We start from the raw sequence: 25,784 nt of genomic DNA, 5'->3' as shown, positions 1-25,784 counted from the left end.
GCTTCCGGTCAGTTACCTCTTTCTTTGTGAACCTGACGATGACCGAAGAAGGTCGAAACGTTGTTCGCTCTTCTATGTAAAAGTGTTTTCTCAGCCCAAACGAGCCGTTTTTGCATATAGACTAGTAACAGCCACCAGCTGGGTGAGTCCACTTTGTCTAGTGGGGGGGGAATGATGGTATAATATGCTGAGGTATATGTGATAAAATTTAAAAGCTATTACTATCAAGTTATTGCTGTAAAATTATAGAGGCATAAATATATAGGTGCACACAAAATAAATTTAAAAATTTTATTAGTGAATGTCAGTTGGAGCTTTCATGCATTTTTACCTTGTTAGTGAGAATATTTCATTTCTTCACAAAACCATGCCATGTGCCACCTGTTGAAAATTCATGTTTTAAATGCTCCAATCCACACTGAAAATCCATGTCATCTTGCATTTTATAATTCCATGGCTGTACAATACGAACTTTAGAGATGAGGGTGTTCCACAAGATGACTTTTAGGTTTATCCTTACCATAGAATTGCTTCATAAGTTTACCCATTCCAGACCATATTCACCCATGGACTTACATGGGTAAAGCAGAAGAAATAGCTGTCCATTTCTGCTATGCCTCATATTGAATAAATTGGTTTTGTTTGCTTTTTGCACTGTCTCGGGTGTTGTCATTACTTCATTACTCTAGACTCTCCACTGCATTTTCTCATCCTCTTCTTGCAAAGTGTAAGAGTCCTTACCACTTCTCAGTTCCAATTCACTGAGGTTGTGGACCATAGAGGCATCCTTTTGAATGAGTTAATAAAATGCAAACAAAATATGGAAATAATTCTAAAACTATTCAGTTTAGAGTAGGGCTACAAGGTTCTGCTAGTGTAGATGAGGTAATATTCTCCAATGTGACACACAAAAACCAATGGGAATTCAATCCACCCCTCTTCCTACCCCTATGTGAATGTTGGTTTCTAGTGGGTGGGTGGGTAGTGGTTAGAGTAGAAACAATCACTGTAAGCCCTTGCATGTGTATTACAGAGATCTGTATTCATTACTCATTTCTATATTTGTATTGTGAGCCACATAGGGGGTAATTGTGAATTATGACTTTTGTCCTTTGGCTATTCCTTGACGTTTGTTCCAAGGATGTTACTGCATTTGTGGTGTTTCTACTTTTGAAGGAGATGTTTTGTATAATGCAAACATCTTTTTGGTATCAGATGTTGGGTTCCCAGATTGATCTATCAATTTATCATGTGAATTTGTGCCCCATTCATGAGTTTGGGAGTACTAGATTCTCTCTCTCATGAACTCAAGGTGAAGACAGTATAATCCTCTTTCTTAACCTTGTCAGTTGGCTGGATTTTGGATTATAGTCAACTTGCAGGTGGTATGATCCCCCCCCCCCCCACATGGATTTTGGTAACGAGGAGCTGGGTTTTGGATTATAATTGACTTGTGTAATCCTGTCCCTGCACGAATGTCTGTTCACAGTGGTAGATTTGAATGTAGTTACTTTGCCACTTACAATCCAATCCATTGTGGTTTAGTCACTGTACACTGAGTGGCACATTTTTTTAATTTTACCCACTTTTATATTTTTCTGGTATTTAGTTTCATAAATATTACCTGATTTGGATCACTATATGGCCATAGTTCTCTCCCATTTGGATGTGATCTTCTGTTTTTCTACCCACATATGTAACATTTTTCCATGATGGAGCAAAGAATATATCTGGTTCAGAAGTGGCATGATCTCTCACATTCAGATCTATTTTAAAATTTCTCATCTAAGAGAGTGTCCTTAAGATGCTTTCAAAGGAAGATTTTTCATTCCCTCATTAGATCCTCCATCTGTTTAATGTGGGATTTTAGCTAGTTATGTGAGAAGAGGTAACATATTGTATCAGAAGTTATCATTTTCCTATGCTCAAAATCTATCTCAGATAGATACTTGCCCCTTCTAACATTTCCCAATCTTCCTCTCCACTGAAAAGTGGTGTTTCCAATTTCCACTAAAACTTAAGTGACAGTAGAGTAGAACTGAAAAAAGTTGTATTTATGTTGCATTGTTATTAGTGGAGGGTTGTTACATGACAGACCTGTTTGAAACAGTCAATTCCAGTTGATGGGAAATAAAATGCTTGTGGCATGCATGAGAAATATTTTGTGTATAGAGAATAACACTTAACGAGAATAGCTATTTATGTGGGGGGAAGGTAAGTACCTATTGGAAACGCATTTTGAGTAGAGGAAAATTGTAAATTTTGTTTGCTTTTTTTTTCGTTTTCACTTTTTTAGGAATTTATTTCTCAGTGTTTCTATTAACCAGTCCACAAAAATATATATATTGAAATGTGTGTGTGTAGTGGTGTAAATAATAAAGAAAAAAGTGGTCTTTGTAATATTCAATAAGGAAAGCTTTTATAAAATTAAGACAAGTTAAACATGAAAATACTGGAATAAAGTGGTCTTATGAGTTTCTCTACACTTGTACAGAAAAAAACTCTAAAGTACTGAATTTATTTTATATTTTTCAGTAAATTAGTTGCTTCCATTTTGTTTAGTTACTTTTCATATAGAATATAAAATCTTACATTCAGCAGTTAGGTACCCAGAAAGTAACATTTCAATTTGACTTTTATTTAAAGTTTTTACAAGTTAAAAAGAAACTAATAGCTGGATTTGGATCATCACAGTTTGAAATGAAAATCTTTGGCATAAATGCTTTTAAGTAAAAATATAGTATATGTGATGCCTTTCAATGTAAATTTTAATATCAAGAAACTTTACTTGTAATTTGACTGCATGAAACCAGAACAAATTAAGATGCACTTTTTTATTTTAGTTGTCATATTTTGTTTCTTTTGTATTGCTTGCTTTTTTGTCTTGTATCATTAGCTAATGCAATAGAATTTTTTTTTTCATTTAATTAACAGCAAAATATACAACAGTTGTAAAACCAAATTTTTGTAAAAGTGGTGTGAAAGACTCAAGTTAATTACATTATTTGTGAAGAGATAAGTACTACATTTTGACACTACTTTATGACCAATATTTATATTCAGGGTAAAGACCCATATTCAGTATTGAATATAATAAAGTATTGCTGCATAGTTTTTATCAAAGCAGATTGAACATGTAGTCTTGGAGCACACAGATTTTTTTTTTTCAAAACATATAGTTCATACTCTGAACATAAACTAGTATGGCACAATAATGGACAATTGGAAATTTACAGTTGGCATGTATTACCTTAAATGATTAAGAACTTTTTTTTAAATAAAAATGGCTTCATATTATGAAGTGCTGATTGTGTAACTTGGTTATTTTGTTTCATGAAAAAAGAAATTGTGAACTCCAGAATAAGACTACATTTATTTCAAAAATGCCTATAAAAGTTGTAGAAATGAAACATTGAGTGAAATAATTATAAAGTTGTTCTTGGATTTACGGTAAGTTTGCGTTCGTGTGTATGTGTGTATGTGTGTGTGTGTGTGTGTTATGTAACTTGTGCACATATAAAAGACATGCAGTATAGACAGAAATTTTATTGTTGTTATTGAAATTTATTTTAAGATTGTGATTATATCTGTATATTAGCTTAATAACTGATATGAGGTTTCACTGTTTACTGTTACCTATGTATTTAAGTGTTATCGTTAGTTGAATATCACAGAATTAATTATAAGTAGGATATAATTATTAAATAAACCTTGGAAATGAAACTGAATTTTTCATTTTACTAACTAGAAGTGTACTTCCTAGCTTTAGTTTATAAACCTCAGAAACTGTATCTGTAGTTTATTTAAACTCTGGTCAATTGTTAGTGCCAGGTAGGCTGAGTGACTGTGCTGTACTGCCTTCCTGGCCGTATAACTTTTTCATCCATTGTATTGTGTAGGCTGTATAAATACGGCAGATGTTTTGCCATGGAAACCTTCCATAATGAGAAGGATCAAGTTAAACTGCCTCCACTGGAAGTGTGGGATCGTGTTTCAATATGGAGGAACATGCCTGAAATATCTTATAAAGAGATGATGGAGACATCTGGTGGCCTACATGCCTGGCTGGAGATGATCTACAAATATGGAGTTGCTATTCTGAGAAGTGAGTTTTTAACTAGATATTCCTGAGAAGAGTTTTCAGCTAGGAAGACCTACAGACTTGTTTGCATCATCTCGAGACAGTGTTAATTAGGTTTGACACAGTGTTACTGCGAAGAAGATACCGACGCCTTTCTTTTCTTTTCTTTTTTTGTCTTCAAAAATTCATTTATAGTGTTACCATTCCCATTATTGAGTGAAATTATTTTACTTCCTGAAAACAGTTTTATTTAGAGTGTTAATTATATCTTTTTCTTTACCAGATGCTGCTAGTTTCACAGAACAACCAGTGGGTGGAAGTTTTTCCTTTCTTCCTTCCATCTGGATAATAAAGATAACTTTAATTATCATATTGAATCATCCAGATTGAAAGGACTGAATTTTTTTTTTCTTCTAATGGAAACCACATTTTCCACATGATTTTTAGCTGGCTCACTTAATATGCTTCTGATTTTCTGTATAAAGCTACAATGAGTATATAACATCATTATGTGCTAGAAAGAAAGACCAGTGTCAGCAGTGGCTGTCTACTTTTACTTTTTAAACAACTTAACTATTCCTTCATAACTTTTAAACATGTTATTTTAAGATTTTCTTTTGTATTTGTACATTGTTACATTTAAATGTGAGCCTTAATGTAGAATTAATGAAATACAATATATTTTTTACATAATATGTATATCTTAAAGTTTTGTAAATATCTGAGTATGCATAAAATATAACAAATAGCATTATCAGTTTATGAAATAAATACACAAAATCCATCATGTATAGCTTTTAATTAATAAAAACAGTATTTTAATATTTTGTAAGTTGATCTAAATTTTAAAATAGATTTTAAAAAAAATCTTTACATGGCAGAAACTAGGCATTATGTTCATAAGTTATGGAAGATTTACTACAATAACTAATTTTTTTGAAGCATAATGTTTTGGAAGACGGTAAAAACTAACTTTACATGCTTTGTAAAATACCATTAGCAACCCTATGCTTATTTTTGAAGTTTGAAGTTAATATGAGAAGTGAGGAACCTTGGAAATAATTTTCATCAGTTTGAATAAAATATAACTTACTGATCTATCCTAAAAGATGTAGGAATTCACAATAACTGTTCATTTGTAATGTTTGTATCTTTCACATATAATGTTATACTATATAAAAATATATCTCAAATATTATGATCTAAGATCTCGTGAATATTTAAAAAAAAGTCTTTCTACATTGTAATTGCTGTCATCAGAATTTAAGACTGTTAATTGGACTTTACTATAGATACCTAATACTTTGGTTTAGATAATGGATCTCCAATATATATATCAATAAGCCAAGGATCTGTTGTATGACCAATTTTTAATTATGATGGCTAACCTTAATCTATTGCCAAAGTTTTTTTTTTGTATCTGAAAACTAGAAGCATAGACTGCTATGCCTCATATTTTGAGTTTTTTGTTTCATCTTTTAAATTTAAAATATTCAAATTGTAGATTTAACCAAGGCTATTAATCAACCTTTTTCTATTATTCAGTAGAGGCTGATTATGTATACTTGTTCCCTACACATTGGTAATCAAATTATATTTAAAAGTGTTATATTTTCTGTTTTTTTATTAATTTATTTTTTAAAATTTTCTTGTATTTTAAATGGATTTTGAAAATTAACAAATGTTATATATTTTTTATAACCTATTCTACTTGCCTATCAGCACTATAACTTCTATTAACTGTTACCATAATTTAATGACCACAGTAATTCATCAGACTTGTATTATTTCAGCACATTTCTCAATACGTATTTTAGTATGTGTTTATAAATTATTTATTGTTCAGTATTGTAACTAACTCTTAACTCTTAGGCCTAAAATTGAAGTGGCATTTGTTAAAGTAAGATATTCTTCTATAAGTAATTGGAATATTAACTGTAATAATTTAATTTAGTTATTACCTTGTATCTTTGTGTAATAAATTAAAATGAAGCACATTAAAAACAAAATTCCAAACTCTTTGAACTTAGGCCTAAATATTAGACTGGGACTACATTGGCAGGTATGTCTGAAGTAAGCAATGAATTATACATTGTGGTGGGCTTGAGCACATAGTGTTACCTATGTATTTATGCTTTTAATTTTTGTTTTGTGGAAAACTTTAATTTCAACATTTATTTACTAAAAGTACTTCATTTATATATAAAGCACTCTTTGTTTTCATAAAAGTACTGCCTGCACACTTATGTACTTAGTTGAGAAAAATGTAAAAAATTCTAACAGTGCTGCTTAAAATTTGTTACTTCATTCTGCCATTCTTTCTAAATGTACTTTTATGGCTCTATTTTTCCACCAGTTATAAATGCTGACATGAAATTTTTAGTGAAAGTAAATCTTCTGTAGTTTGGTGGACAAGCCTATTAGTTTCTTGTCTAAAGGAAGTAAATAGCTTTGAGAATTTAAAAGTTTGGTGTGGGGATTTTTAAAAACAGATTTGCATTATGTATGTTTGATAATTTTGGTTTCAAGTTAACAAAAATATCCCAAGAACATTTGTTTCTTTTGTTTTTTGCTAGTATCCTTCCATTCAGTATATAGGTTGTATACTGTAGTTAATGTTGTTGAATGTTCTGCAATAACCTGAGTGCTTTTGGGAAGAGGACTTTCCTTTAGCGGAATAAATGATAATGGAGAGCACACTTTCTTAAAGCACTTTCATTGGGTTTGTGTTTCTTTTTTTCCTCATGCTAAGATTGTTAAAATGCACACACACGTTTCTGATATTTGGCTTTGAAGGAGTTGGATTGGGTTTGTTTCTTTTCTTTTGAAGCTAACTTTCTCTGTTAAACACACATTTCTGATATTTAAAGTAGAAAATCTAACGGATGCTTGAACAACAGAAAAATATTAGCATCAGGAAAGCTTGCAGTTATAATGCTCGGATTATATGAAACTTTAAGTGTTTTATGTATCGGGCTTTAAGGATATTAAAGTGGAGTAGTCAACATTCTCTGTGTTTTAGTTAATATATATTTTTTTAATTTTAATAGTTTTTGAAAAGTTAAATTCTGAATATTTAGGTATAATATCTTGCTTTGTAAAATAGTGAATTTGGTGTTGATGTGGTTTATTCATTCTTTTTATTTAATAGTGTAGTAACCTATAGCAGAGACTTTGCAGTTTCTAAACTTGCAAGATTTTTGTAAGTTGTTCACTATAGGAGTTTGAAACATGCTTCTAATGATAAATTTATTGACTATATTTTATTGTATTTGGCAAATGTGTTTAAGATTATTTGTTGTCTGGTGTGATTTCAGATTGTCCCCTTGAGAGAGATGAAATCCTTAAGGTAGCTGACAGGATTGCTTATGTAAAGAACACAATTTGGGGACCTACTTTTGATGTCATATCCGAGCCTGTTCAAAGTGATCCCAAACATCTTGCTTTCACTGGACGTTTCTTGGAGCTGCATACGGATATGAACTACCGTGAAAAGTCACCTGGTAAGCTGAAACCAGTTTTTTAATTTATCTCAACTTAGAATGTTAGATAAATACATAATAAAGTAAAAGTAATTTCACAAATAAAAATTAGTTTGTAAGCTTGTCATTACTGGAGTTTTTTTTCAACCTGATGTTTAATTTTCAAGATATAAAAAGAGATAAATAGTTTTCAATCCATAATCCATGGAAAAGGTTGAGTAATTATAAAAGGAAGCTTCAATATAGTGTATAGATTCCACTGTGGTTCTCTTGAGTTAAGAAAAAAAAGTTCAGGTAATTCACTACAAAGTTTAAGAACCACAGAGATGGGCAATTTGAGGAGTGTATGAAAGGCCATGCCTTCAGAAACAAAGTACGTATTAAACTTGCTTTGTAACAGTCCACTCAAAAGGTACCCTTTTCATGTCAAGCCCTGAGAATTTTGTTTTAAACTTCTGTTGAATAACTTGATGGAATTAATGATTTCAGTTCTGAAGTAGGTTTAATCAGGTAAAATATAAACAGAAATTAAAATATTTGAAAACCAGTTTTGAGGTTTATTATTCCTTAGCCATCATTGCTGTGTATCTAGGTGACCTTGTAAAACGTTTATGATTAAGAAATTGAATAGTATGTAATATTTGCTTCACTTGTGTCCATATATCACAGACTATTTATGTTGTATTATGCTTAAAATAAGAGTCACAAAAAATGAGTATTTAAATCATAGCTAAACTTCATGTTAAACTTAGAACCATTATACAAATTTTCATTTGTCTTGTAGCTCAAAGTAGTGTTTTCAGTGGTCAACTTTCATGCTCTCTAACTCCAAGTATTCTCCAAGCTCAGTGCTTAAAAAAATTTTTATATTCATCATATGTTAAACAGTATTGATTGCTGGATGATTATCTTACATCCACACACACAAACAGTAGTTATTTTAGGCTTATCTTTAAGCTGTCTTTCATGGTGAATTGTAAATTGAGTGGTTATAAAGAAAACCATGTGTTTAGAATTATTAAATATTAAAACTATTTGCCCTAAGGAAACAAAATTGCACTAGTCAAATTAAGAACCATTAATTTTATTTTAATAAGTTTGAATATGATGTGCAGAGTGATTCAGAACCATATTCCAAATCTTGATGCTTCAGTCTTCCTGGCAGTTCCAAATTTTACATATTTGACCTTAATTGCCCTATACCTATACTGTACCACATCTTGTCTGGCACAGATAGCCTTGTAGCTTTGTGCCAATAAACACTGAATACCTAACTACTTACCATATTCTAATACATACTAACATCTGCTGACAATATAGTATTGGTCTTGCATGCTCCAATCTTTTATACTCCACTTAAATGGCCTTTGCAATATTTGATTTGCAAATTTCTCTACCACTGTCAATGCTCTTTCTATCCTGGTACTGTATATTAGCACCTCACTTAGATAATGTTACCACTTTTTATTGACAAAGGTGCTGGTCATGATTTTCTGTGTTACCCATCATCCTGTTATGGATTGTGATTTTTCTGCTGCCTTGTGAATTTCAGTATCATTATAATTTCTAGAAAAGCAAAATAAACAAATTAGATGTAATATTCATGGGGAAGAATTCCCATATTACTGTTGTAAGCAAGGTGGCTAATCTGACTTCCCCTACTCCTTTGCTATCCAGCATCTCTTTATAGTCAGGAATGGTGGTTACTTTTGGTTACTAGTCTCTGGCAACTAGGGTAGGGGACACATATATCTCTGCAATTCATCACTTACAAACTACAAAATATGTTCATCAACTGTTTCCCAGAAAATCTGAAATTTATTTTTAGAAAGGCTACAAAATGCTTGTAAAATCTTATTTTTTCAACATATGTCACAGGATGGGAAAATTAAAAGAAGTGTTAGAATGTAAGATTATATATATATATATAAAGAGTAATCACCTCGTGTTGAGATTATCAATAAGTAATGAAATGAAATCTTATGGATGTTTGAATTTTGTAACCACTGTAGATGTAACAAACCTCTTTAAATCCAAATTCTCTACTCTGTTTGCAATTATTGAAGTTGTGCCTTATTTTAGGAGACCCTTTTGATTATGGTTAGGCTTCATAGCAGCCTCAAAATTAGAAACAGTTTTGAGACATAAATTGATCAGTGAGTGACACAAGTATAGTGGTGAATGCTGTGGGAATTGTGAAGTGGGTGTGATGATGCCACCTATTAAAAACAGTCAATGAAATGTCAGAAAGAAAATGAATGTACAGTGTAATCCTTGGGCACATCAAGCTTTCCTCAATAAGATATAAAAATATTTTGCCTTGTATTGTAGTCTTATGTGATCTATGTACTTCTAATAGTTTGATATAATGAGTTAAGGTGTAAGGTTTTCTTTATAATTAACATGTATAATATAACTACAACTTTGTGTTTTTTGTTACCTTTGCACATTATAGACCTTTTCATTCTAAAGGTGTAGGGCATGATTTCATAAATGATGGTAACAGAAAAAACTGCAAAGAATAAAATATTATGCTGTATAAAATATGTACTAGTGGGTTATGTTTGTACCTGCAAACAACAAGTTTGTACATCTTTTACAGTTTTGAAGAAAATCATTTAATTATTATAAAAAATCTAAAAAAATGAATAGTAGATTATTAAAAATATTTAGGTTCCTTAATTTTTTTATTAAAAACAACTAAACTATTTTTGAAGTAATTTTTATAAAATTGCATGTTAGAAAGTCTTGTTTTCTCATTTGGAGTTCTTTTTTTCAGGTTTACAAATGTTGCATTGTTTGAAAGCCAGTGATCCTAATGATATTGGAGAAGATTTTGGAGGAAAATCTTTCTTTGTGGATGGATTTTATGTTGCTAAGTGGTTAGAGGACAACCATCCTGCTTCATTTCATGTTCTTACTTCAACCCCTATAACTTTTGCTATCAAAAGCCATTCAGTGAGTTTCCTTTAGTATACAAGTCTTGGTAAAATTGGTAAAATGTGTTTATAGAAAAGGAATGTTCTCTTTTTTTTTTCTTCTTAAAATTATAAATATTTACTGCTTTTTCAAGATTCAAGGTTTTGAATTACAAGTTAAAAATTTAATGAAAATATAAAAAGGTGTATAATGGCATATCAAGCACACCATGTATGTTATAACTAGTGCTGATAAGGCCTTTTTCCCTGGTTACCAGGACTGTACAGACTGGCTGGAATATGACAGATATAGTAGTGGTTTGAGATGTTACTTGTATTATCAAGTTTCTTGACAACGATTATCATCATTAAATTGGTGAAGTGGGTGTAAAATTTGTTAGCGAAATAATGCATCAGAAATAGGGTAAGGATTTATGAACACAGTATTATTTAATTAAAGATTCCATACATGAAATGTGTAGAAAGAAAATGGAAGTAGACAAATGATAAAAGTATCCAGAATTAAAATGGGCAGACTTTCCCAACAGCTGATTATGTGATTTATTACAAAATCAACAATTTCTTTTTGTGAACAGGCAGGCGTTAATGTTAAAAAAAATGCATTTCTCTCTCTCGCAGTTTGTGACAGTAGATAAATAAGTATTGCTTCTTCTCTCAAAGGCATTTTTTTTATTAATGATTATTTTAGTGTATTTTCAGCATTCTTGTTGTCAAGTACTTAATTAAATAGAAACAATACCACCAGAACTTGTTTAACAGTACCTTGTATGTTCATTGAAACTGATCACTGATTGCAGTATTGCATTCATTCAAAATTCTGGTTGACATTTAATCGTTATATAGCTGTATCTGGTAATTTTAGTAATTCAGTTTATTACACTGAGGAACAGTTAAATGATGCATCAAAAGAAAATTTTCATTTTTAAAATCTGAATAAGGTAGGAAAATTGTCATGCATTCATTTCTTAGGTTGTCTTTTGAATTTTTATATATCTAGAAATATATGTATACATGTACACCTGTTGCTTTTAATTTGGTTATAGTCATAGGCAATTAGAAAATAACCTTAAGTTTTCATACGAGTAAACTGTGATTTGCCACTTTCTTTAGATGAGATACAGCCAGACCATACCTGTGATCTGTGTAGACAAAGATGGGGAAGTTCAAGAGATTCATTACAACAACCGGACTTTGGCTCCTGTTCAGCTTCCTTCACACTTGGTGATGCCCTTCTATCATGCCTACAGGTAAATTGAAATTATTATACTCAAACATAGGTGTTATTAATTCTTTAACAAAATTCAAGTTGCTGTACATCACTGCATAAACTGGTAGATTCATATCTTAAGTGGTAAGTTTTTGTTGAAATATGGCATCCAATTTGTTCACATAACATGGGCTGTTAAAAACAAGAGCAGGAGGGTATGCCATTCTTAGTTATTCAAACACTGCTTTCATAAGCAGCTTAAGAAATTTTGGGATCACCAATCAAAAATTCTACTCACTGTGAGTACATGTTATTTTATTTCATAACTTTAAACTACTTCAAATGGCAAAACTGAGAGGCTTGTGAATTTGATTCTGTAATTTGACTTCTGTGTTTGCATACTTTCAGTTAGTAGTGAATAATGCATTTAACTCTGTAATGCTTAGTCATGCATAATAATAGTGTATGAAATTTGTGAAGACTGCTCTGTATGGATGTCATACACTACTGAAATTATGAACCTTTTTTTTAAATCAGGCTGAAAATAGCTAATGTTTTAGCATTTAAGTGCTAATAAGTCGTATAATTATCGTAGGAAGTGTGTATTAGTACTTTTTTTGTACAGTTGATGCCAATATATTTAAACACTTTTACCAGGTTACTAGCTCAGAAAATGAGAGATCCTCAATCTCAGCTATCGTTCAACTTGGTACCTGGTGACCTTGTAGCTTTCAACAACCGTAGAGTACTTCATGGACGCACAAGTTTTGATCCTTCAAAGCTGCAGAGGTGAGAGCAAGAGATATAATATAGTAGTTATTATTTAAGAGTTTAAAGTTTATGAGAATTAAGATAAATTCTAAACTTATATGAAAAGTTTCTTTCCTAATGTCAATTATGTACTGCCTTTATTTTCTCAGGTTTTTTTTCCACATTGAAGTATTCGAAGATAGAGGCTGACAATAGTTTATGTTGGCTTTTTCTTGCAATGCCATTTCTTTAAATGTTCATGAAGGCTTCCAGTTATTATTGGAAGTTTCTTGGCTATTTTGAATATGATGTATATTTTAACTTTGAAGTTACTGTTTGTTTATGGTCTTAAGTTAAGAAATTATGAAAGACAATTTAATCCTGATATGCATCAGTTACAGGTTAAAATTTGTTTCTTAAATAAGTTAACTGACCCCTTGTGTACATTGTGAGGGGACCTCCCAGAGAAGGTTCTGTTTTTACAGTTTACCTCCTCTGAGATCTGAACATCCACCTATGTCTTTATCACATGTGGCAACCTGTGAAGGGGAGGAGAGGATCCTGGTGGTTCAGAGATGTGACCCTCACACCCCACTTTGGTCTTGAATTCCTGTAATCATCACATGTCAGTTGTCAAACATGAAGCATATTGAGCAGCAGCTACAGCCTGCTTTTAATCATTTACTGAAGTGAACCACAGAAAATGGCTTTAACTTTTCTCTCTAAAATCGTTTGCCTACACTTTTGCTGCCAGTGGGGTATTCACCTCGATTTTGAACTCTGTATCAATAAAGTTGTGCTGCCTGTTGTCTGTGAGACAAAGTTTTGGAGCTAATTTTTGACTGTAAGCTGACTTTTATACCACATATCAAGCAGCTACGAGTCAAATGTACAAGAATGCTGAACATCCTCTGTGTCCTCTCTTCCACCACTTGGGGAGTAGATTGATGTTCTGTGCTAAAGATATATTGTGCCCTTATTCAATCAGAACTAGACTATGGCTCTGCCAGGACCTCGACTTTGAAGGTGCTGGACCCCTTCATCATTGGGTACTTCAGCTCTGCACTGGGGCTACCTGCACTTCCCCAGTCCAGAGCTTATACACAGTCTCCAAATGTGGCTTATCTTAAAATCATTTGAGAAAAGCAGACACTTTTGATTAGAAATACTGTCTGTTATTTGCTGAACATCTTTCGAACCATTCTTCCATTCCTATTTATACAGATGGTTCAAAATCAGGTGACTGTGTGGGCTTTGCCATTGTTTGTTATGGTTTGGTGGTTGGATGCAGAATCTCCTCTACAGTTTCTGTGTTTACTGCTGAACTGTGTGCCATTTCTCTTGCTCTGGATCACATAAAGCTAAGCAGTACTCAAATTGCACTATTTATACTGATAGTTCTCTACTGACCCTGGAATAGCTTCACATTGATTCAAAACTGACTGGCCCATTACTCTTTAAGATCTAATTTTATCCAGTTTTCTGGATACCAGGCCATGTTGGTGTTCATGGAAATCTGCTCTGGCTTTATCACTGCTGTGCCTGTTCCATACATGGACTATGGTCCTGTATTCAAGGCTCAGCTTCTTGGCAGTTGACTTGGAGTGAGCAATGTGAAAACAAGCTTTACCAAATAAAGCCCTTTATTAGACTTTGGACATATTTCCATGAGAATTGGAAAGAGGAAGTGGTCAGAGTTTTTTAACTCATTGTTTTCTTTTATCTGAGACTGATGCATCAGTGTGTTGTCTGTGTGACACTCAGATCACAATAAGCCATATTTTACTGTGTTGCCATTGTTATGACTCTCAACGATGGCACTGTTTTAAACATGTTCTGTCTCGAGGTTTATTTGTAATGTTGGGCAGTGTTATTGGCGATGGTGACACTGTCTATCTTAGAAATTGTTTTTAGTTTTTTTTAAAGGCTATTCATTTTTTTAATGCAATTTAAGTTTTTTTACTTCATATATTAGACCTTTTTTAATGTGATTCCCTTTTAAGAATCAAAGTACAACTAGTTTGGTTTGAAATTAGAAAATGTCCATAACATCAAATAACTCAAAACTAGGACTGGAAAGGCCAACTTCAGGTGTCTAATGCTGATGTTTGAACTTACCTGTTAGTCATCCTGGCAAGTTATGGTAATTAAAATTATGCTACAGAAAGTCCTTTACATGTTGTATTACTGTAGTTTCTCTCTTACTGCTGTAAACTAGATATAAAAATTGGATTTAACTCTGTTTTGAATTTTAAAAAAATTAAACTTTGTTTTGTTTTACCTTAATTCCTTTTTACAAATTTTAATAATTTTACTTTAATTTTAACTTTATCCCAGATGTTTGCCACAGATAGCCTATATGCTTTGCACCATAAACACCAAACCAACCAAAGTGACAGGTTGTGTGATAGATGAGCGTATGGAGGTGTGGCACTGCTGGTCAACCAGCACGTTTCTGCCATATCTTTGCCACATTCAATACACTCTTGGAGGTGGTAGCTATCTGTATTTCCTTGAGTCACATTATCAGTGTTTCTTCTCTCTACACGTCTCTTCGTGATCGATGAGACCTTCATGATTTCATTGAACAACTGCTGTCTCCCTTTTTAATCATGGGGGATTTGGGAGGCACTGATATTGATGAAAAGATAGCTTCTTAGAATACATGCTCTCAGATCACAACTTGTCTCCTTTCAGTATTGTGTTTACAGTTATTTTCATGCACCTAGTTAGTCTTTTACTGCTGTTGATCTGTTTGCTTCCATTCTCTTTTCTTAGAAAATTCAAAGTGACCCATAGTGCAGTGATCATTTTCCTATCATTTTGAGAGAGAATGGCCATGTTCAATGCCACCTGACCCATATGCCTCAATGGAAGCAGGACCAGGCCAACTGGCCCTCTTTTGCTGCTATCAACAGACAACCTTGTGGAAGCAGTGACTGACTGTATTGTCCAGTCAGCTGCTCATTGTGTTTCTAAAACCTGAACATTTTTCCACAGTATCTTTGTCCATGGTGCAATTCTGTTTGTCACATGTCACAGAAGTCTCAAAAATGAGCCTTGGATATCTTTCACAGGTATCCCACACTTTAAAACTACATTATTTTTAAGCAGTCCTATGCACATGCCCAGCAGGTAAGATGTCAAATCCAGAAGGAATTTTGAATTAAGTATGCAACTAGTATTTCTCCTACCACCAGTTCCAAAGTCATATGGGACAAAATTTATAAGATTGGTGGGCAGTGTACTTCTGCCCCCCCCCCCTTCAATATTGCTTTCTAATGGCCAGGAAGATGCAGAGGCCCAGAGTATTGCTGATTCTTTTGACAAAAGCTTTTCTAGTACATCTAGCACTTCTGCTTCATCTCCCACCTTTTAGCCATGAAGTCTTGGGCAGATCAGTTGCCTCTTTGCTTTCAGATCAATCATCTCTATGACTACAATCAGCCCATTTACACTGGTGGAACTTGAACTAGCTCTTTATTGGTCTGATGATATTCACTATGAGATGCTGCACCATCTCTTTCCTACCACTTCTGGTTGTTTTTAACTGATCTGACAGGAGAATGCTTTTCCTGATGCTTGGTGTCAGGCTATTGCCCTTCCTTTCTCTAAGCTGGGGAAGGATCCCAAGATTTTATTTAATTGCTTTGACTAGCTGTTTCTGTAAGATCTGAGAGAGGATGGTTAATGTTTGCCTTTTTTGGTTCCTTGAATCAAACAACTTCCTCTCACCAACCCAGTATGGGTTCTGATGGCAGTGCTCCACAGTGAGCAGTATGAAGTGTCAATCAGAGAAGTCTTTCTCAAGCAACATCTTGTTTCTGTATTTTTGACCATGGCTTAGGATATTACATGGAGGGACGTATGGTAATCTGCAAGACCTCCACTCTTGGGTTGCATGGCCATTTGTCCAATATTTATTAAATAATTTTGAATGGGACAATGATTCCAACCCTGTGTGGGTGTCACACTTTTCATTAGAAAGATTAATGCTGCCACAGTTGCAAATGAACTCTGTCAAGGACTTCTACATCTTATTTCAGTCTTGGTGAGGTTGTGCTCCCTGTGGTCACTGAGGCAAAGTACTTAGCTATATGTCAGTGTACAAGTGCATTGAACATCCTGTGTCCTCTCTCACACCCCTTAGGGTGCAGATTGATATTCTATGCTAAAAATTTATTGTGCCTTCATTCCATTGGCCTTGAAGATGTTGGAACCTGTTCACCATCTGGGGCTTTGGCTCTGCACAGGGTTTTCTGCACATCTTCAGTCCAAAGTTTGTATACTGGGTCTCCTGAACCTTTTCTACACCTCTGCCACTTGCAACTGTCTTTATTGTATACTTCAAAACTTTGATCCTTACCATACCATCCCACCTGGGGTTGTGTTTTCCTTCCTCAGTGGGCCATGCTTTTTCAGAATAGATAGTCTACCATTGTTTCTTTTGGCCTTTACATGTAGGTGCAGCTGACTGAATTGGGTTTGAATGATGGTGTCACCACTGGTCAGCCCATCCAACCATGTGTTATTACAGTCTTCAAATGTAACCTTTCTACAAGTCATCTGAGGAAGGTGTATATTCTCAATTTGCTTGAATATCTTTCAAACCATCCTTCTGTTCCCATTTATACTGATTATTTGAAATCAGGTGATTCTGTGAGCTCTGTTATTGTTTGTTGTGGTTCAGTGGCTGCACACAGGATCCCCTCTACAGTGTCTGTGGTCACTATCAAATTGTGTAATGTTTCTCTTGTCCTGGATCGTAGAAACTGTGCAGTACACAAACTGTACTATTTATACCAACTCGCTTAGCTCTCTACTGGCTCTGGATTGCTTCATGTTAGTTCTCACCCTGTTTTTGTTGATATTCAAAACCAACTGACTTGTTTGTCTTTATTATCCATTTCTATCCAGTTCTTCTGGGTCATGTTGGTATTCTCAGTCTGATGTTGAACAGTATCATTGGTGATGATCACACTGTCCACCTCAGTTGTTTTTTTAAACTATTCAGGGCCACTGTCCTTTTTTGATTCTATACAAGTTTTTTAATTCAAAAACTGGCCTTTAATTTAATATTTGTTTTTACATATTTTAATAATTTTACTTTTTTTTACTGGTAGTTTGGCACAAATAGCCTAGTTGCTTTGCACCAATAAATGCTAAATAACCAACCAACTAAATCAATTGAGCCTGGTAATCACGGTTAAAAGCTGTAATTTCTAAAAGCCAGTTGAAATATTAGATTAATTACTTATTTTATTCCAATAACTAACATTTTTAATTGAAAATTAAGAAAGAATTAACATTAAACAGCTGACTGTGGAGTGCAAGTATACAAAATGCTAAAAAAATTAACATTTAATTAAGAGACAATTGTCAGTTTTAGGTAGGTGATTAATATCAGAAGTTTTCATTTGGCTTCTCTTAAGTACTGTTCCATAATTAATAAAATGTGAAAGATTATAGAGTCAGAGGTAAATCCTACAAATAAAATTACTTGTTTCAAATCTTAAATGAATAAATGAGGCTTTTCCATTACAAATATAATTTAAAAAAAAGGCATACCCATATGAAAAAACACCTTTAAAGTGAAACTGTAAGAAGACATTCTTAACAAACAATTTCTTAGTTGTTTGTTATAATTAATAATTATTAACTAGATGATAGATTACTTGAACACTGTGCACTTGTTACAATGTTTTTAACATGATTTTACTAGGCACCTCCAGGGATGCTATCTGGATATTGATGAAGTTTTCACTCGGTACCGGTCACTCTTGCCTGAACACTAGGAGATTTGGTGTAACTCACAATATTCACTCATTGTTCAGTTATACTAACCTAAATTTTACTCAAGATGTTTTATATCATAGTAGTAGGATATTCAATGTTTAATTTTCCCACACCTCAGGCAAAAATGCACTTTTTAGTCTTTCTTTTAGTGTTTTCTGGCATTAAAAGTAAAGCCTTACAGATTTTATTTGAAGGGTGTTACTCTTGTATATTGAAGTTTGGTCACTGTGGTTTCCAATGTCTGTGAAAAGTACTTACACTAAAATCAATACAAATTTTTTAAGTGTTTGTATGATGTAGATTTGAATGAATTTAGTATATTAGTCAAGAATTCAAGGACCCACAGGAAAATTAAAATGAGAAAACATGGGTCATTTAATTTCAGTTAATTAACATCTGCTATAAAGTTCTAGAAAAAAGTTTATTTACTAAAGGTGGATTTATTGAACTTTGAGTTTTTAGAATTTTTTTGTTTTTGCCAGAATATGTATAAATGTTAGTTCTTAACTTGTAAACACAAAGATCTATACAAATAGTTGAGTTTTGTCATGTTTCATTGGTTAATATTTTAAATAGATTGTAAGTACAGAACACTGTCTAACCAATCAAAAATTATGTATGATAACTGCACCCAAATTTCAGTGTTTAAAATTAAAGATAATGTATTCCTCCAGTCTTGTTGTGTTATTTCTCATTTATGTCTGGTGCAGAACTTGTTTTACTTAGTTTGCAAGAAGCAGAAAATAATGAATTTTGTAGAAAGTGGATTGACACAATATTAACTCGTGGTATTAACATAAACTGCACTCAGTTGTGCATGAAGTGACACACAAAATGAGGGGTTGTTTGTGGTAAAATAAAATGTTTTTAATCCTGTGCTACCCACAGATTAAATAAATGGGTATGTATGTATACCAAGGAAAGAGTGACTTCCTCACTTTTTACATATTAAATAATATTCATTGACTTGTGGTTATAAAAAGAATTTTTAAAGTTTAAACAATTTTTAAATTATATAAATAAAACTGTATAAAATATAAAAAATGCAAACTTGCTAGTAGCAGAATAGAAAGAAATAATTTTGTCCAATAAAACTTGTTTTTGAGTTAAATTTTTTTATATTTGATATACGCACTACTTACGCTTTATGAGGTGATTTTTAAACTTTTTAATTGCTGAAATCAAGCTAACAAATTCCAACCTGATGAAAAACTAAACAAATATTAGTTATACAGATCACCCATCAAAAAATTATGTTTAACATGATTAATAAACTTTAGGATAATGCTAGCTCTTGCCACAGCTGTAATAGCAAAATATTGAAATAGTTCTATTCTGGAGATGTACAGTTGTTTTTTTACATTTATGGAAATGTACAAGAATTTGTTTCATTGTTTGTGTTTAACCACAAAGCTACACAATAGGCTGGGCCAACCATGGGTGTTGACACCCATTTTCTAGAGTTATAAATTCACAGAATTAGCTTTTAATTAGGATATTGTTTTAATTGTATTTGAATTGTAATAAATGTTAATCTAAGGAAAATGCAAAATTCCTTTTGAAGTTTTTTTTATTTATGTGAAAAAAAACTGAATGCAGAATATATTGTATTGCATCTGTAGCTTTTATGGGCCTTGTCCATTCAGAGTATAGGAAGGGTAAGACTTTTTAGCTCAGAAGAAAATTTGGACAAACATTTAAAGCCAGATAATCAAAAACTTTTATTTCTTTTAATTAAAATCAAACAAGGTTTTTGTGATCAATAGAAACAATAAGATAGTGGTTTAGGAGATAAGCATTATATAAGTTGGGTGTTTTTTCCTTATTGCATCTTAAAATACATAGTATCTAAACTTTTGTGTACAATATACAGGGTGTTTGGAAAGTCACTGTGCACTTATATATTTATTAACAGACCAAACTGCACAATGACTTTCCGAACACCCTGTATAAACACATTTTATTTAGAGGCAATACAGAAACAAGATACTGTGAACTTTTATGTGAGTCTTAAAAATATAGTTCTGACTTTAAATTTGCAATATTCTTGATCACAACATTTCATTCTGATTAGTAAATAAATTAAAAAAATAATATTTTGTTATTGGCGGGTTAAGGTTTCAAGTGTGTCTCCACCGTAGGTAAGTTTTAGCCGCCTTAACAACGGAACAGGGATTAACCATAGTTAGGGTCCGTTGGCTTGTTGCTACAAAAAATATTAATTTTAAAATCTATAAGTGGATTAAAGTATGCATAAAGCGTGACAAAATATCCAATCATTTTGTATTAGAGAAAAATAAATTGTAAACTTCGCACAAAATTTACCAAGAAATGGGAACATTGTGTTAAAAGATATGAAAAGAAGTTATCATAATACCTTGGACTCAGTGTTTAGGTTTAACAATAGTATTTATGATCTGGCTTTCAAAGTAACCTACGTTTACTAGGATTTAGGGCTACAGTTTTAGTTGACCTCTTAAAAACGTTGTTCATAGAGTATCTGATGATTTAATGGTTTGTTTATGACATTAGATTTGAGAAAGAATAGTTGGAAGTTCCTACTAAAAACGTGCTTTAATGCTGTAGTTAGGGATCACTTAAGAAATGCAACAGACAGTATAAGTTAATCAGAAGTTTATTATAAGGGAATTTACGTTTTTACTTAGCACCGTATCTTGTTCCATTTGCAGAAAAGCGCTACCCGTTCAGCATATTAAGTCCACGAAATATGTAAAGATTGAGCACCTGACTGACCGTAAATTAGGGTTAGCATTGAAATTACTGCGAGGGCAAATCAGTTTTATAAGCGGTATTTAAACAAGGTTGAAAAAGTGTCAGGTTCACACAGGACCACGACTACTTGTTAGTGTTATTATATGATATTTTCAGCCTATTTGCTAGGCTAATTACACACCTTACCGTCGTGTCTCTTATTGAAACGACAAATAGTTAATACATATCAAGATTATAAATTTATTTTCACCAGTATTTATTTTTTTCCATTTGTATACAACCTGTTCTGAATTAAGCGCGACGTTAAAGTATATTTATCTCTTAGTACGTTTGGAAGAAGTAGTTACTATTAATGTGTCAAAAAGACGGCATTTGTAACTATTTTCTATCAAGAACTTCTTTTTGTACAAGTAGTTGACTAAATTTATGATTGCCCAACACCATTAGGGCACAAGGAGTTCCTTTTTTAAATTGTTTATTGGTGGTTGGATATTCAGGGTTTAGTCTTGGTCAGAGACGAGTGGTTCCTTTTCACCCTAACCCAATGTTTCATTCATTCGCAATTAAAGTATAGAAGTAAGACAGACGATCCATGCAATGGTTCGCTTCTCTTCTTTATGGGTATTGGGTACGTTTAAAATTTTGTACCCAGGAGGGTCGGGTGCAAAAAGACCTCATTCCTCCCTCCCTCACTTCAATTCTCAGCTTCTACTATGTTGAAGTTGTAGTGCTTGAGGGAGAGAGTAACCCACGCTTACTGCGGCCTTTTTAGGGCAATGTCCATGTATTGTCTACAATACTTTTTTTTTTAATCTATTTATGTAAAAATATTTATAAACTATGTATATAATACTCAATCTAAAAGTCTAATGTTTGACGGCCTGCTTAATTTTATTCTTAAATATATATTCATAGGAAAGAAGTACTTAGGACTGTGTTTATTATGTACATGGTATCTATCGAGGTCACACATAATTTTAGGCCAATTTTTGTAAAATAATTTAATGCATTATGCAAGAGTCGATCGGATAGTTTCTAAGTTTGCGCACTTTTGTATGAATGTTTATGTAGTACTGCGCGATACTTTATATGCTGTTGTGATGATTGAATTTTGTAATTTCTGCAGTTTGTGTAGTTGTTTTTGTGATATGTTTAATTAGGGTTGACATGCGTATTCTATAATGGGTCTATAGTATGTTTTGTAGATTTATTATTATATTATCAGGAGAAGTGCCTTGATTTTTACCCGATAGGCTTTTTCTATAATTTGATCTTTTCCAGATTCTAGTCAGTATATTGTTAATATGCTATATCCAGTTAACTTGGTGTCTTAGGTTAATATTAAAAATTTTGCTGAGGTAGCAGTCTGTAAAAGTCAGTGATGATGAGAAAACCCAGTTGTAGAGAAATATATATATATAAAAACGGCTGGTTTAGGTTGAGAAAATTTTTATTTAGAGGAGCGAACAACTGCTACAAAAAATGAAAAAAGCCAACACAATTTCAAAAACACTTTATTCCTACTTACGCAAGACCGACTCACCCACACCACAAATATACGGCATCCCCAAACCAGATTGTCCATTACGACCAATAATGTCCACATATGAATCGTTTAATTACAATCTTGGTAAATACATAGCATGGGCATTCTCCAAATATGTAACATCAGCCAGCTCATTCATCAAAGACTCTTTTAATTTCAAGTCTAATCTAAATCAACTTAATCATAAAGCCTTAATGGCTAGTTTCGATGTTATATCCCTTTTTACAGAAGTCCCAACCGCAAGATAGCCTTAGAACTCTATATCCGAGACCCTAACCCATCAATAGACATTCCCAACAACCAATTAGCAACCCTCATGGAATTCACCACGATGAAGACAAACTTCATGTTCAACAACCACAAATATATACAAACAAATGGCTTAAGCGTGGGCAACCCAGTAACACCAGTTCCAGCCAATATTTTTTATGACAAGTTGAAACGCAGCATTACATCCACCACTATACTGGTACAGATATGTAGACGACACCATTGCGGGATTCACATCTACAGAACACGCAGTTTTTTCAATCACATTAACTCTATACATCCCAACATTAACTTCACATGTGAACAGGAAGAAAGCAATCAAATATCATTTCTTAACCTCAAAATTACACAATTTAAAACCGAAATCCACCGAAAAATTACCCGTACTGGACTAAACATTCCTTGGGATTCAACACATGAAACAAAACAAAAACTCAACATAATAAGAAACCAAATAAACACAGCCATAAAACTATGCTCACCAGATAAAATTAACGACGAATTAGACAAAATAAAACAATACTTTATCAACATCAATAAGTTTCCTCCACAAACCGTAGAAAACATTATACGCACACACCTAGACAAAAAGCAAAATCAACTAAAAGTAAATATATCCCACGAATTAAAAAATTGCGAAACAATATACTGCTGCATACCATATATTCCAGACATCAGCAGACAAATAACCAACATTTAGCAAAAGCTAGTAACAAAATATGACATCCCAGTTAATACCAAATTTATTCAAAAACCAGGCACAAAACTAAGATCTATACTATGTAAAAACTACACTGACAAACACCACACCAACATTATTTATAAAATACAATGTGATAACTGCCACAACTTCTATATTGGAGAAACAAATAGAAAAATGGAAACCAGATTCAAAGAGCACAAAAAGTCGCCTTCACACTTTTCGAACACTGCAAATCAAATAAACATAACCATAGAAAACAACCAAATACTAAATAAAGAAACAAACATAAGCAACACAAAAGTAAAGGAGCCTTACTTAAAACAACAACTCAAGCCCAAAATAAACCAATATTAAGGAACACCTTTATACCTATATTAATAAATATAATCCAACATCCAAACAAGCCATCACAACCATCTTTAAACATGTGGTCAGCTATCGGTCAGTTACCTCTTTCTTTCTTTGTGAACCTGACGATGACCGAAGAAGGCCGAAATGTTGTTCGCTCCTCTACATAAAAATTTTCCTAACCCAAAGTAGCCGTTTTTACATGTATATGTCTGGTGATGCGTTCATGTACAACTTCGGTGGATCTATTTTTAGTTTATTGAATCTGGTGAATAGTACTACTTCATTTTTCGGAATGTTTATTTTCATTGTATATTTCTGACAGTATTCTTCTAAACTGGATTGGTTGGAGGTTTGATTCTGCTATTGAAGGAGTGGGGACACTTTGCCAGACCGCTACATCGTCAGCAAATTGTGAGGCTAAACCTAAGTTTAGGTCCGATAGTGGCATATTTCTCGCATACATGATAAATGAGACAGGACTAACTACCCCTTTTTGTGGGACACCTGCCTGAGGTGAAAAAGACTGAGTAGGCCCCATTAACATCGATTTTACATGTTCTATTGTCTAGAAAGTTAGATAGCCAGCGAATAGTTCCCTAGGGTATATTCATTTCCGTTTAGCGCATCGTAATCCCTGGTGCCAGACAGTGTCGAATGGCTTCTCAATGTCGAGAAAACAAGCGACAGTGGATTCGTTTTTGTTAAAAGTATCGGTAATTGTTTCCGACAATATGATTAGATGGTCTGCAGTTTGTCTAAATGACCTAAAGCCGTTTGGAATTTCGGGTAATTTTGAGTTTGCTTTTAAATAATTTGATAGTCAATTACTAACTATTCTTTTTAATATTTTTCCTATGTAGCTGGTTAAAGTAATCGGGCGGTAGTTGCTTATGCAATGCTTGTTAAGTAGTTTAGTTTGTTTGTTTGTTTGAAATTCACACAAAGCTGCACGAAGGCTTTAAGACTAGAAGGAAGGCAGCTCGTCATCTCCACCCACCGCCAGCTCATGGGCTACTCTTTTAGCAACGAATAGTGGGATTGACCGTCACATTATAACGCTCCTATGGCTGAAAGGGCGACCATGTTTGGTATGACTGAGAATCGAACCCGCGACCCTCAGATTACGAGTCAAGTGCTTTAACCACCTGGCCATGTCGGGCCACTTTGATAAAGACTTAATGATATAACAAATATACATCACGGTGGTTTATTTATTTTGAAATAAAATTAGAAATGTTTGTTTAAATGCAAATCTATATGAATTTTTGAAATCTGCCCACTCGCGGGAATTATAAACCACAGACTATACGTTACAGTTGAGTACAAAGGGGAGAACAACCAAAAGGACACATGGTTAACTTTTTTTTTCGCGAAAAAGAATATAAAGATCAAATCAGTTATCAAGAAGGAAAACTACTGATATTTAACACTTAAGAATATACTTTATTATTCTATCATCAGCGAAGTCTAAAACACTTTTGCCGCATTATGGTCTTTGAGTAATGTTCATAAAACTTTGGATCCGAAAGTGAGAGGTGTTCTGGGGATAACTTAAAAGAGATAGTACACATGGATAGACCATGTTTCTCGACTTGCGAAGTTGCTTTCTAAGATTTTTCGATTTGTTTTTTATGCAAAAATGTTAAACTAGACCATAAAAACTACTTGCACAGTTCCTGCCAATGAGCTACATTTTTAAAATACCCATTTCACGAGGGTCCTGTACAGTGTTCCCTCTGTGTTGTAGGGTCGCACAGTACCCAATCGAGTGCTATGCACATCTTCAGTGACGATGAGTAACTCAACACGTTTACGAGTTTAATGACCCTGGTGGCTGATATGCTTAAGGCCCAACTAACCAACTGGTAGCATTGCAAAGCGCGATCCAATAATGTCGATGGTCTAAAAATATCCCCCTATACCCCC

At 33.2% G+C, this 25,784-nt stretch overlaps 2 protein-coding genes across 7 annotated transcripts in view; one reads left to right on the top strand and one right to left on the bottom strand.

Moving 5' to 3' along the window:
* Positions 1-18,928, top strand: part of LOC143228990 (gamma-butyrobetaine dioxygenase-like) — a 40,415-nt gene extending 21,487 nt beyond the window's left edge. For all 4 annotated transcript variants that reach the window (XM_076460573.1, XM_076460576.1, XM_076460575.1 and 1 more), the window contains exons 5-10: positions 3,900-4,105; positions 7,399-7,584; positions 10,343-10,521; positions 11,613-11,749; positions 12,367-12,498; positions 18,182-18,928. In XM_076460573.1, the coding sequence (XP_076316688.1) occupies positions 3,900-4,105; positions 7,399-7,584; positions 10,343-10,521; positions 11,613-11,749; positions 12,367-12,498; positions 18,182-18,254 (913 nt within the window). In that variant the 3' untranslated portion in view covers positions 18,255-18,928. The remainder of the gene's footprint in view (positions 1-3,899; positions 4,106-7,398; positions 7,585-10,342; positions 10,522-11,612; positions 11,750-12,366; positions 12,499-18,181) is intronic.
* A 1,023-nt stretch (positions 18,929-19,951) lies between these two features.
* Positions 19,952-25,784, bottom strand: part of LOC143228991 (muscle LIM protein 1-like) — a 28,024-nt gene continuing 22,191 nt past the window's right edge. For all 3 annotated transcript variants that reach the window (XM_076460578.1, XM_076460577.1, XM_076460579.1), the window contains one exon: positions 19,952-20,461. In XM_076460578.1, the coding sequence (XP_076316693.1) occupies positions 20,431-20,461 (31 nt within the window). In that variant the 3' untranslated portion in view covers positions 19,952-20,430. The remainder of the gene's footprint in view (positions 20,462-25,784) is intronic.

The sequence above is a fragment of the Tachypleus tridentatus genome, chromosome 10 (assembly GCF_004210375.1).
Source record: "Tachypleus tridentatus isolate NWPU-2018 chromosome 10, ASM421037v1, whole genome shotgun sequence".
NCBI classification, from domain to species: domain Eukaryota; kingdom Metazoa; phylum Arthropoda; class Merostomata; order Xiphosura; family Limulidae; genus Tachypleus; species Tachypleus tridentatus.
Note: the sequence above shows the minus strand (reverse complement) of the source record. Positions and strands in the feature narration are given on the sequence as shown.